At 41.8% G+C, this 14,648-nt stretch overlaps 1 protein-coding gene across 1 annotated transcript in view; it reads left to right on the top strand.

Moving 5' to 3' along the window:
* The window catches only part of LOC149449763 (alpha-2-macroglobulin-like), a 126,319-nt gene extending 120,698 nt beyond the window's left edge, over nucleotides 1-5,621 (top strand). The window contains exon 36 of the mRNA XM_089692751.1: nucleotides 5,362-5,621. Coding sequence (XP_089548877.1) covers nucleotides 5,362-5,384 — 23 coding nt within the window. The 3' untranslated portion in view covers nucleotides 5,385-5,621. The remainder of the gene's footprint in view (nucleotides 1-5,361) is intronic.
* The last annotated feature ends 9,027 nt before the right edge of the window (nucleotides 5,622-14,648 follow it).

The raw sequence follows: 14,648 nt of genomic DNA, 5'->3' as shown, positions 1-14,648 counted from the left end.
AATCAGTTTTGGCAGGCCTGCTATTCTGAAGTTAACCCAGAACCTCAAACCTGAGGTGTTTCTAGTCCCCAATGAGGAAGGAAAATTATCAAAGATTGAAATAGCTCACTGGGCCCTCAGGATCTGATGGCAAGGCTTAAATCTGAAATAGAAAAGAACTCTTTAAATAAGATAGTCATGTCCCTTTAAATGCATTGAAGAATGTTCTGTACACTCGTTGGGGCCCAGTTGGTGCGCTACAATGATAGAGACCTTTTAAGTTGGAAGAGATGAAGGTGATAGCCCCTCAAAGGGTTAACACAAGGGCAAAAAAGGAAGAACAAGTACTATCCCTTTAAGTGGCACTTGACTTGGGTGGTGTCCTTTTAATGCAGTGAGCAGGTTGCAAATTTTTTGCAAAAGATGTCAGAAGTTGGCAGAAGCAGGAAAGTGCTGCAGAAACTAATGACAATGGTGGTAAATGTTCTTTTAAGAGGATAGGCCAATGGTTAAGGGAACAATGCTGTGGTTTGGTCTGCAGAAGGCATGCAATGTGGTCAGCTCTGATGATTGAACTATGCTGAAAATGTGTTCAATAGCAGTGGCCAGGGGAACTAGGCTGCAACAGGTGTTAACTATATGCAATGTCCTCAGGAAATTGGCATATTTGAAAGGAATATCAGTGTTCACATGTTTGGCTGGTGTATGGGACTCTCTCACCCGATCTGTGGCATCACTCAGGTCCTGGCGGTCTGTCACTCTCTGTAGTTATAAAAAGGGGGTATGTAGCGCTACAAAATTACAAATAAAATGTCATCATATATCATCACAGAAGTACATATTGTCCATAAAGTGTATCCGGAGGGCAGACGGATAAGATCCTATGGTGTCCCCAATCCAATCTGACAGAACGAAAAATGTATATAGTGCGGTTATGCGCTTACCACAATTACATACAATATGGGCATTGTATGTAAATCAGCAACAGGACATCACGGTCTGGTCAACAGCATGAGCAGCATCTGGTCATGTAAGGACATCAAGGCCAGTGGGTCCAACGTTGTCCAGGCATCCAGTGGCTCCTTATTCCAGATCACCACCTTACAAAGCTCATTAAAAACGAGCCAGGAGGCAAGAAGGTATCAATGGTGAAGTACGTTTATTCAGAGTAAAAAACCAAACAAAAGGAAGGAACTCACATCAGCATAGAAAGATACATCCAGGTGTCATTCTTAGGTTCCCTGGTGGCTAGTAGTTCCACCAACATAAAAGGCTTGCATCCAGGTTTAATTAAAAGACCCTGGTGGCTAGTGACAGAAAGGGACCATATATAAATATATATCCCACAGATCCCAGGGTTAAGATGACCATCCAGATCCAATCAAAGAATTCCCTGGTGGTTAGTGGTTCCCTGGTGGTATAGGCGTCAATAGGGTGGATCCCCTAACATGTTTCGAGCACACCGCTCGTTTTCAAAGGGGTAGATCCTGCCCTAAGACGCCAGATTTAAATGACCGCGGTCACGCATGCGCAGTAAGCGCCACGCGCCGCCGGGGATTACCGCGCATGCGCGAGTGATGTCAGACGCCAGTACGCGATCACTGCGCATGCGCGAATGCAACATGAATATGGGCACTGAAGCCCATTAGACATCCAAGCCCACACATAGGTAGGGCCAGGGGCGGGTCCGGACGGCTCATCACACATCTGAGCCCATAGATAGATATGCCTGGGGGCGGGTCCGGACGGCTGCTAACTCTGCTATAATGATGGAAACTTAAAAAAAAAAAAAAAGAACCGCTGCAACGATTATTATGCGGATGGTGATATACTAGACCATCAGGGAAATATACATGGATCATAAACAACAATAAATAGGACATAACAAAAATATATAAAAAAAGGAAAGATTGTAATCCATGTTTTAAAACACCATAGGTGAATAAGATATTAAACACCATATTGTTATGGTCCTTAAAACGTTTTATCAATCAATATATAAAAAACCAAATAAACAAATTGTTACCAAAACAGTTGGATCATGCCTTATTTCATAGTATACATATAGTGACATCATAAATAGATGTAATGGACAATCATACGGTCCCATCTAAAGCTTAAAATTGGGGATAAAGCATCCCATATATTAATCCAGATCCCCTCATTTAAAGAGCACCCGTTTTGGTATATAAGGCACATCCATCCATAGATTAAATTAAAACCTTTAATAAAAACCCAAACTATATTGTCAAACCCATATATGGATTAACCGTAAGGGCTAACTTCCAATGTAGAATCATAATATCATGAACATAAAAGTAATATTATAGATACACCCAAGAAAAATATGCTAAAAAGTGAGCGACTAATAAAGTCGCCAGGTAATCAGTATAGGAGTCAAAAAGCACTAAAAAACCAGCACAGCAGATAATAATAGTAAAAAGGACATAAAATCCTGAAATAACATATAAAATATGAAATGATAAAAAGAAGAAATCAACTATTGTCAATAAAACAGTTAATGTCCAAGTCTACATTCAAACCTTTGGGTTGAAGAGACTTTTTGACTCCTATACTGATTACCTGGCGACTTTATTAGTCGCTCACTTTTTAGCATATTTTTCTTGGGTGTATCTATAATATTACTTTTATGTTCATGATATTATGATTCTACATTGGAAGTTAGCCCTTACGGTTAATCCATATATGGGTTTGACAATATAGTTTGGGTTTTTATTAAAGGTTTTAATTTAATCTATGGATGGATGTGCCTTATATACCAAAACGGGTGCTCTTTAAATGAGGGGATCTGGATTAATATATGGGATGCTTTATCCCCAATTTTAAGCTTTAGATGGGACCGTATGATTGTCCATTACATCTATTTATGATGTCACTATATGTATACTATGAAATAAGGCATGATCCAACTGTTTTGGTAACAATTTGTTTATTTGGTTTTTTATATATTGATTGATAAAACGTTTTAAGGACCATAACAATATGGTGTTTAATATCTTATTCACCTATGGTGTTTTAAAACATGGATTACAATCTTTCCTTTTTTTATATATTTTTGTTATGTCCTATTTATTGTTGTTTATGATCCATGTATATTTCCCTGATGGTCTAGTATATCACCATCCGCATAATAATCGTTGCAGCGGTTCTTTTTTTTTTTTTTTTAAGTTTCCATCATTATAGCAGAGTTAGCAGCCGTCTGGACCCGCCCCCAGGCATATCTATCTATGGGCTCAGATGTGTGATGAGCCGTCCGGACCCGCCCCTGGCCCTACCTATGTGTGGGCTTGGATGTCTAATGGGCTTCAGTGCCCATATTCATGTTGCATTCGCGCATGCGCAGTGATCGCGTACTGGCGTCTGACGTCACTCGCGCATGCGCGGTAATCCCCGGCGGCGCGTGGCGCTTACTGCGCATGCGTGACCGCGGTCATTTAAATCTGGCGTCTTAGGGCAGGATCTACCCCTTTGAAAACGAGCGGTGTGCTCGAAACATGTTAGGGGATCCACCCTATTGACGCCTATACTACCAGGGAACCACTAACCACCAGGGAATTCTTTGATTGGATCTGGATGGTCATCTTAACCCTGGGATCTGTGGGATATATATTTATATATGGTCCCTTTCTGTCACTAGCCACCAGGGTCTTTTAATTAAACCTGGATGCAAGCCTTTTATGTTGGTGGAACTACTAGCCACCAGGGAACCTAAGAATGACACCTGGATGTATCTTTCTATGCTGATGTGAGTTCCTTCCTTTTGTTTGGTTTTTTACTCTGAATAAACGTACTTCACCATTGATACCTTCTTGCCTCCTGGCTCGTTTTTAATGAGCTTTGTAAGGTGGTGATCTGGAATAAGGAGCCACTGGATGCCTGGACAACGTTGGACCCACTGGCCTTGATGTCCTTACATGACCAGATGCTGCTCATGCTGTTGACCAGACCGTGATGTCCTGTTGCTGATTTACATACAATGCCCATATTGTATGTAATTGTGGTAAGCGCATAACCGCACTATATACATTTTTCGTTCTGTCAGATTGGATTGGGGACACCATAGGATCTTATCCGTCTGCCCTCCGGATACACTTTATGGACAATATGTACTTCTGTGATGATATATGATGACATTTTATTTGTAATTTTGTAGCGCTACATACCCCCTTTTTATATTTATGTTTAGGTACTGAGGATTACCCTGTATGTTAGCTGCTTGTCTTGTCTGTTTGCGCTCACTTACCTTACCCTACTTATATACTCTCTGTAGTTGTTGGCCCCCACAGGTTCTCCGGTCTCACCTGCAATGTTCTGTTAGGACACAGAGCTTTGAGTCACCTGCTGGCAGAATGTCTCTCTGAACAGGGTGGCAAGGCTGGCGGTCAGCGATTCCTCCTTGTCTCTCTCTTCTCTAGCTCTGTGGCCTGGTCCAGCCCTCCGGTGTTCCAAACAGCTCTCTCCTCACACCTTCCTTCCAGCTCTCTATCAGTTCACTTCCTGCCTCTGTTCCTGCCTTCTACATTTACATTTGTGTCCTTCTCACCAAGCTTCTTGCTAATGATCTTGTAGCCCATTCCAGCCTTGTGTCAGTCTACAATCTTGTCCCTGATGTCCTTTGACAGTCCTTTGGTCTTGCCCATGAATGATGGTTAGGTTTGAATGGAAGAAAGATTTGTTCATTAGGAGCACCTTCTTAAATTGACAAGACAAATCTGTGTACCACATGAGCACAAAGCCAGTCTGCGGGAGCCAGAATTATTGTTGGTTGGTAGGGGATTAAATACTTATTTTACTCACTTAACTGCAACTCAATTTATAATATTTGTATCATGTGTTTTTTCTGGATTTTTGCCTGATATTCTGTCTCTATCATTTAAAATACACCTATGATAAAAAGTAAAGACCCTTCATTTCTTTGTAAGTGAGCAAACTTACGGGGATCAAACAATTGTTTTTCCCACTGTATATGCCTCCTCCCACACGTCAGCTCTTTTGGGAAATGTAGTCCCCCAATTAGCAACCTTCTAACAAAGTTCTGCAGTTCAGCCTACAAAATCCATAAAGCTTTTCACTAGGATGTGTGCCACTGAGTTGCAGGACACTGCCAACTTAAGGTATGTCTCTTTTTTAACATCCTGCATTCCGAGTAATAGCAGGGTTTTACATATGAAAGCATGCCTGAAGAATATTTTAAAGCTTGAATCTCAAAATTAATTCCGTTAGCCACACAAAAGGTATTGCCAATGTTTTAACTTCCTTACTACTATCTATAACATGTTTTTGCTATGTCTTGTATTATAATACTCTAACATACTTCTAAACAAAACTGTCATTTTTCTATACTTTTGTTGTACTTTGTAGGTGACTCTGGCAATTCAAGATGAAGACAAAGTTACAAAAAGGCGCTGAATGAATAAGAATTTATAAAATGTGTCACTGTTTCCATAATGAGCCTTATGGCATCCATAAACCACATGACAGAAAATAACCAGTGGCAAGCACTGCATTTAGTATTGGGAATTATAACTTTGCCTTTCACTGTGATAATGCTATAAAACTGAAATTATATTGTATTGTCAACTAATAACATTTTGAGTAATTAAAGAAAATTTTACCTGTCAGTATTTTTTCATGTGACTGGAGAAATCTACATGTTACATGTCCTCTACATATGGGGCAAATCTTGACAGAGAGGTTTGGAGTGCAGGTAAACTACATTTCATTGCAGGTTTCTTAAAAGAAAAAAAGGCGCACTTCACTTTAAAGGTCCCCCAAAATGCATAGCAGACCCTTAAGGGTCAGGGAAATTTTATTAGCCTGAAACTTAAAGCACGTTTTTCCTTTTGTAAATTTAAGTAATTAACCGCTTCCCAACTGCCCTGTAGCAGAAAAATTGCTCAGCTAAAGTAAAGTAAAGATATGCAAAAAATGGCCTGGTCAAGAAGGGGGGTAAATCCTCAGGAGGGCAAATGGTTAAAAAAAAATCACTGCTCCTGGTCAAATAAAATTACAAAAAAACACTTTTTTTTTTTAAATTGGTACAAGTTTCCCAGGGCAATGCCCACCCATGTGCCATTTTTGACAACTTCTTGCCTTTTGGCCCAGAAAATGGGCATTTTTAATTTGAAAGATTTAGCTCCCATTTATTTCAAGGGAATTGAGGGTCAGCATCTGAACTTCACTGAACCCGGTTCAACCGGAACCCAAGGAAATTCAGCTCACTCCAACATAATACCATTCCAGTTGTTTTATTGGCAGAATCATTTGAACATCTGTGGGAAAATGGGATGGTTGAAGTCCACCATTAGGACCATGTTACACCCATATGTAAAATGTAACACTGTGCCAAGTGGTCCCCCACCATCACCAAAATGGATCTTCCTCCAACAGCATCCAGGGGTTCTTCTCTCCCGCAGCAGCTGTCAGATTTGAAATCAACCCCTTCAGCCACTGCAGGCAGTCTTGTGATTTTCAATGGAACGCAAGTGCAGTGATCACCACACTCGTAGTCCATTAACACTTCCTCCTTTAACTGAAATTCTGCACCTTGATACAGACATAGAGTTGGAGGAAGAGTCTGCAGGAGCTTGGCATTGCACCTGTGATTCATCAATCGCTGTTGCAATACTTTGCAAGGTTATTTAAACACTTTCTGGGTTTTTAGTTTTTGCGAAAAGGTGGACTTTGGGGTAATAGGTTTGTGGAAAGGGACCTTTGGAGGTTGGTTAGAAAAGTAGTACAATTGGTGTAACAAGGAGTAAGGGTCACCAGAAAGGTGAATGCAGTTGCAGCTGGGGTTGCTATGGGTAACAGAATGAAGATTTGTGAAGAAGCTGCTATCCAGAGGTCAATGGATTGGTGTGAGTTTGTGATGGATACGGTAAAATGCCTATTTGGTTTCTGTTGAATATATACATTTTATATACATTTTATACATATCTACTTTTATACTTTTTCATATTTCTAAATATATATGTTGTGTGTATATCTTTTGTGTGCTGGGCTTTGTAGTTCTCCTTAACTAAAAGATGTTTGCTCAGCAATGTTTTCAACCCCTCCCGTCGAACTGTGAAGATTTTATAACTGCGCCTGGATATGTGAGGGAGTAAAAGAGATAACGAGCACAACCAAGCCTCAAGCATTAAGTTCCTGCACTTTTCCCATATTTCAGCCAACCAAAATGTGCCTTTTAGATTGTGACTGTTTTTTATATAATAATGACGTATACCCTATTGTTCTCTGTGTATAGAAGGTTAAGCACCGCCCTGCAATAAGCAGAGATGAGGAAGTGGTTAAACTGGACAGTTGTCAGTGTGATCATTTTCCGGCGTGCAGTTGCAATCCATTTCTCAAAATTAGGAACATCAGCAGACATCCAACCCTGAACCCAATTGTGGCTCACAACCCTTACAAGTTAACTGAGGATGATATGTCCAACCAAATTTGGAGTAAGGGTTGAGCAAAATACAGTTTGCAATTCCCTTGCCTGACTGGAGAATGCATAAATATAATCCAACAGAGCCGTGAATATACTGAATAATTTTCATAGAAGTAGGGATCATCATTTTCCAACAACCCAAAACTCAAAACAGATCAGAATCAGTGGCTGAACTTCACTAATTAAAAAGCTTCAACGTCCAATTATGGAATAAGCTACTTGAATATGTTTCAGCTGCTGACTAGTTAAAGAATAAGTTCACTTTTGGGAACATGTTACACATTCCACCCATTTTAGGCTTGGTTCACATATATGCACTTTTGGGGGGCGCGTTTGCTCGTGCACAGCATCCTGTTCATTTGAATAGGCTGCCGTGCCTGCGTTTCTCCCAGAAAAGGAGCACGTACCTTTTTCAAAATGTGGCTCGCAGGGTAACCGCATGATCATTTTTGACCATGTGATTTTCTTGCAGTTCTGGCATCCACAAACTGATTCAGAATGAATGGCAGCCCTGTGCATTTTCTCCCAGCAGCGCATTTTCACTACGGGTGGCTGCAGGTACAGGGATCTCTATGATTCCCACACCTGCATAGGTGTAAACCGAGCCTTAGGGTGGAACATAAACATGTTCCTGCTCCAGCAATGGCTTGGTGATCTGAGCCCTCTGTGTGACAGTAGTACGGGAAGAAGTACCAGCTGTCACTTTTTGAAATGAGCGCTCTGCTTGCACGGCTGTGCCATTCATTCAGAGTTCTGTGAATTAATCAAGTACAAGTATTGACATCCTTTGCGGATGTTGGGTTGTTGTTCTCAATGAACTGTCATTGATTCTGTCATTGTGAAACTGCCTGCCTGTATGACATACTTACACTGATAGTCTGTAGGAGTCCTGTATGGCACCATCTGCTGATCATTGGTGCAATGCTTTGCAGGCTCCTAAAAAAAAAATTTAAAATGCAAATTTTGTTTACCTGCAAAAATAAACAATGTGCATTTATTTTTTTTAAAAGGTGAACATATCCTTTAAAGTAAAGCTAAAGGCAAACCTTTTTTTTCTTGAGTATTGGATAGAGTGGAGAAGGATTACAGTCTGGGCCCCCATTGCAGAAATTCACCCTCTCTATCCGTCCTCTTTACCATTATCACTGAAAAGAAAATCATAAATTATCAGTTGTCCCTAGAACAGGAATAGAGGGGAAATCTTCCAATGGGGACACTAGTTCTGATGACCCTGGTGACAACTAGGGATTTCCTCACTTTAAAGGAATTTTTCTCTTACTTTCTGTTTTGGCTATGGGGCAGAAAATGAAGGGAAACTTTCCCAATTGAACACAGATAGCAAAAAGAGAGCCTGACAGGAATTATAACGCTCCTTTAATCTATACCAGGAGTCTCCATGCTTTCTAAGCAAAGGGCCAGTTTACTATCCTTCAGGCTTTAGGGGGCCAGACTGTGGCCAGTGGGGATAGAAAATGCCCTGGCTTCAGTGGGATCAAACAATGCCCATCCTTGCTTCTAGTGGTAGGAATAATGTCCTATTGTTTGTATTGAAGGGAGGAATAGTGCTCCATCAGCCATGTTCCTGGGAGGAATGGTGCCCCATCATTGATGTCAGTGCAAGCAATGGTGTGCCATCATTGGTGTCAGTGGATGGAATGTGCCCCAAGGGCCAGATAAAGGCAAGCAAAGGGCCACATCTGGCCCACAGGCCACAGCATGAAGACCACTGCTTTATACAATAAGAAAATAAACGTTTTGCCTTTAGTTCTACTTTAAGTCCTGTACTATCTGGCAGCGATATTCCTCTTCATCCAATGCTAGCAACACAGAATATAACATTTTATCTGGATGCATCGTAACCACTTCCTGACCGCCTTATAGCAGAAATACTGCTACAGGGTGGCACGGGTGCGCAAAATCACGTATATATACATGATTTTGCATTTCTGGCGACTAAGTGCAATTGCAATAAGGTTTAATAAGCACACAACAAGTGACTAACCATATGCCACAATCAAAATACAAGCAATAGTAAAGAACAGGTTACAGATGAAACCTAGTGCAAAACACTAACAAACTATGATAAACTACATACAAAACAAGGGGAGAGATTGGGAAAGGCTGGGCTGGATTCGAGATGTCAGGGACAGCTGCTAACACAGGCCAAGAGCAGGGGTCAGCAACAAGGGTAACAAGTAATGGCAGCAAAGTCAAGTGTAATAGGCATTGGTAAGAAGCAACATGATCAGCCCATCTAGACATAAAAATCGAAACACTGAGGCACTGTATAAACCTAGAGGAGGAGCTAAATACCCTCTCAGCTGCCAGCATCAGGTGAAGACTAATTACTGGAATCTGCTGGCTCCTGGGAGACACCCAAAGGTGGACACAAGAACTACACCTTTTAGATCAAGGAAACACAGTGGCACCAACAGGTGCTCCAGTTCCTTACATTGTTGCTTTACCCTGAATAGGCATAACACAGGTTTATTTTTAAGATTTGATGACTGTTGTTGAACCTAATTCTGTATAAACTCATAACCTTAAAAACAAAATCAAGAATTTTTTAACTTTGAAAAGAACAATTTTTAGGGACTCTTTAATGACTGGCATAGTACCACTGGATTGCCGTAAGGCCAATGTGGTGCCAATATTTAAAAAGGGGTCAAAATCTTTACCATGTAATTATAGATCTGTTAGTTTAACATCTATAGATGGGAAGATACTGGAGAGTTTAATAAAAGACAACATAGATGAGTTCTTGCTGGAAAAAAATATTTTAAGCAACAGACAGCATGGATTCATGAAAGACAGAAGTTGTCAAACAAATCTGATTTCTTTTTATGAGGAGGTGAGCAAAACCTTGGACAGAGGGGTGGCGGTGGACGTGGTATACTTGGATTTTGCAAAAGCGTTTGACACTTTCATCATCCATCATTTATAGGCAATGGGCAGACGGGAAGCAGTTAAAGAGGAGCATGTGACCAGGCAGTGAAATAATTAGTGACTCTGTTGCCTTTAAAAAAAAGCTGAAAAGAAGATAAGAATAAACACTCTTCTTTGGCAGGCAACCTTTTTATTTTGTCATTCATTTTTATTCATTTTAAAGTGGATATAAAGTTTAAGTGTTTTTTACCTTTATGCATTAGAGCAAAAAACACTCCATTACCAGTTTCCCTCTCCTGTCCCTGAACACCTGACTTCTCCACCGATACAGCCCTGCTCCACTATGTTCCTCTTCTCACAGGATACACCAAAAACAGTAGGCACCACAGGCACCTGCTGCTGTCAGTCAAGTCCTGTGAGGAGGGAGCAGGGGTGTGGCTGAGCCACACTGTGTGTGTCCATGGACTCATACAACCTGGCTTGGGAAAGCGCCCACACAGGTGCCCCGTCAGCACACAACTCACTGAGGGGGCACACCTAAGAAGGAGCAGACAGCACCAGAGGGGGACTTCAGAAGAGTATCAAGGGACCGTTTTGTGTAATACCAATGCGCAGAGCAGGTAAGTATCACTTCTCTTTTATTTTAAATAAACAAAAAAAGTATGGTTTACAATCAGTAATGTGGTTCTAAAGGCAAACATTTTTTACCTTAATGCATTCCCTGCGTTAAAGAAAAAAAATTTTCATTAGCTCTTCTCCCTCCTCCTGTCCCAAAACATGTACCTGCCTCCAGTCATCATCTAGCACAGTGTCCGTCTGCAGAAGACACAGGCAGCTCTCAGCCAAATCCTGTGAGAAGGGAGTGGGTGTGTGGCCAGGCAGCACTGTGTGTGTCTATGAACGCACAAAGCCCAGCTCAGGAGCATGCCTACACAGGTGGTGTCCCCATAGCACAAAGCTTGCTAACAACAAACAATGCCAGTGGGAGCCTGTCCAAAGAAGAGGTAAGGGACAGATTTCTGCAATATCATTGCACAGAGCAGGTAAGTATACCCCCATTTTTTATTTTAAGAAAAAAAAAAGCTTGTGCCTTAATAAACGCTATACGCTTCACACAAAGTCCAGTTGTTTTCCATTGGTAAACTCTGAACTGAAACCCTGGAAAGACTTCTTAATTGATTTAGGAGCAATCCCATATTAAATATCACATATAACATTTTATATTTGTGTTTTACAGTAAACTTCAGAATTCTCTCCCTTAATGAAGATCTTCAACCCCAAAATATTATAGTAAGTAAATGCCTCTGGGAGAAATTTGGGGGCTGATATATTAGAAACTCTATGGACTTCACCAACCATTATTTGTATCTAGAATAACATCATATCATGATGTAAGAGATATTTCAGAAATTCTTCAACTCTTTTCATGGGAATCACGTCTCTAGCAGTCATAAACGCGTGCAGAATGTCTTTTTTATAGCTGGTTAACAGAGACGCTATTCACAGTCCCAGCTGGGTCCTCATTAACTATCTGTGAAAGTGGATTTACAGGTCAAACTCGAAAAATTAGAATATCGTGCAAAAGTTCATTTATTTCAGTAATGCAACTTAAAAGATAAAACTAATATATGAGATAGACTCATTACATGCAAAGCAAGATAGTTCAAGCCGTGATTTGTCATAATTGTGATGATTATGGCTTACAGCTCATGAAAACCCCAAATCCACAATCTCAGAAAATTAGAATATTACATGCAATCAATAAAACAAGGATTGTACATAGAACAATATTGGACCTCTGAAAAGTATAGGCATGCATATGTACTCAATACTTGGTTTGGGCCCCTTTTGCAACAATTACTGCCTCAATGTGTCGTGGCATGGAAGCTATCAGCCTGTGGCACTGCTGAGGTGTTATGGAAGACCAGGATGCTTCAATAGCAGCCTTCAGCTCTTCTGCACTGTTCGGTCTCATGTCTCTCATCTTTCTCTTGGCAATGCCCAATAGATTCTCTATGGGGTTCAGGTCAGGTGAGTTTGCTGGCCAATCAAGCACAGTAATCCCACGGTCACTGAACCAGGTTTTGGTGCTTTTGGCAGTGTGGGCAGGTGCCAAGCCCTGCTGGAAAATGAAGTCAGTCAAGGCCTGGACTGAGCGAAGCTAAAAGGGAGGGCCAGCATGACTGGGGCGTGCAGATGAGGCGGAGCGTGTATTTTGGGTGGGAGTCTATGCAAGAGAAAAGGGGGGGTGGTTACTTACTTGATTGTAGTACGCAGCATTGAAGGTTGGTCTTGCCAGGATTTGAAAAGGGGGGTTGGGTCTTGTCGGAGTTCAGTCGGAGCTTGTGCCATCACGTGGTGGTTTCTCCTTCCTTTGCTGGTACCTGCAAAGATAATACTGGGCCATGAGTGACTTAGAGGGGATGCTATCCCAATTGCGGGCGGCGGCAGAAGCCAATGGCTCAGGGTGGCTGCGGGAGAGGCTGTCGGAAATGCTGCAAGGCCCCAGGCCCGTGTCACCAGGCCCTTCTCCTGGGCGCACACGTGCTCGGCGGTCTGTGCCTCCAGTGCGCTTTAGCCCAGAATTGACGGCTCGGGTTCTCGTCTGCGGAAGGAAGCATGAAGTGCTCCAAAATCTCCTGGTAGACGGCTGCATTGACCCTGGACTTAATAAAGCACAGTGGACCAACACCAGCAGATGACATGGCTCCCCAAATCAACACAGACTGTGGAGACTTCACACTGGACTTCAAGCATCTTGCAGTGTGTGTCTCTCCATTCTTCTGCAAAAGTTGCTCTTATCAGAAAAAAGGACTTTGGACCACTGAGCAACAGACCAGGTCTGTTTTTCTTTAGCCCAGGTAAGATGCTTTTGACGTTGTTTGTTCAGAAGCGGCTTGACAAGAGGAATATGACATTTGAAGCCCATGTCCAGGATCCGTCTGTGTGTGGTGGCTCTTGATGCGCTGACTTCAGCCTCAGTTCACTCCTTGTGAAAGTCCCCAACACTTTTGAATGGCCTTTTCCTGACAATCCTCTCCAGGCTGCAGTCATCCCCGCTGCTTGTGCACCTTTTTCTTCCACACTTTTCCCTTCCACATAACTTTCTATTAATGTGCTTTGATACAGCACTTTGGGAACATCTGACTTCTTTTGCAATTACCTATTGAGGCTTTCCCTCCTTATGGAGGGTGTCAATGATGGTTTTCTGCACAACTGTCAGGTCAGCAGTCTTTCCCACGATTGTGATTCCTACTGAACCAGACTGAGAGACCATTTAAAGGCTCAGGAACCCTTTGCAGGTGTTATGGCTTAATTAGCTGATTAGAGTGGGACACTTTGAGCCGAGAATATTGCACCTTTTCGCAATATTCTAATTTTCTGAGATTGTGGATTTGGGGTTTTCATGAGCTGTAAGCCATAATCATCAGAATTATGACAGATCACGGCTTGAACTATCTTGCTTTGCATGTAATGAGTCTATCTCATTTATTAGTTTCACCTTTTAAGTTGCATTACTGAAATAAATGAACTTTTGCGCGATATTCTAATTTTTCGAGTTTCACCTGTAGATGTGGTGCTGTGTTGTGGATAGCATAATACAGACCTTGAAACCTTTATAAGACATACTGTACTAAATTGACCTAGTACTATCATGGAGATCTTTTAATATGTTTTGGTGCAAAGATAATCTTCACTGACAGAGACTAATTGTACAGCATGTGGTTACTATGTGTGGCATACAGTCTGCAGCATAGTGTAGCCAGTCCCCTGCCAGGAACAGAGGGGTAAAAAAAAGTCTGATTTTGGTGCTCAAGAGGCTGAATAGAGAAGTCGCTGCATTCTGAGTACAGAAAGGCGCTGTCTTTGTGCACCTCTAAAATGGCACCTTAAGCAAAACGCAGACACCTAGTAATAAGGGGTGCTTACTTATGGAAACCTTCGTTTCAACCTGTTGGTCAATAGGGGTTGCCCATCTCACTGAGTGACCAATCGAAAGCCAGGTGGGAAATGGCATAAGCAAGCTGTAACTGTGCTCTAGCCAGCCTTTACATAACTGAGCCCCCCTTGGTTATAATATTCCTGGGGTGCACTAAAGGCCAATTCACACCATGCCTGGAGCTGATCACACAGTGTGCTGTGGGATTTCAAGCCCATTCATTTTTGAATGGGCTAAAACTGCACCACACTAAAAGTAGTGCATGCACTACTTTTCAAAACACACTGTAACCAGATCACATGGTACTTTTGCACCATGCGATTAGGTGGCAGCAGGTGTGGGCAAACGCACTGCGCTTGCAACATGCTTTTGGGATGTCTTTAC

This window comes from Staurois parvus, unplaced genomic scaffold, assembly GCF_062004578.1.
Source record: "Staurois parvus isolate SC_StPar_1 unplaced genomic scaffold, SC_StPar_1.0 ptg000604l, whole genome shotgun sequence".
Lineage (NCBI taxonomy): Eukaryota > Metazoa > Chordata > Amphibia > Anura > Ranidae > Staurois > Staurois parvus.
Note: the sequence above shows the minus strand (reverse complement) of the source record. Positions and strands in the feature narration are given on the sequence as shown.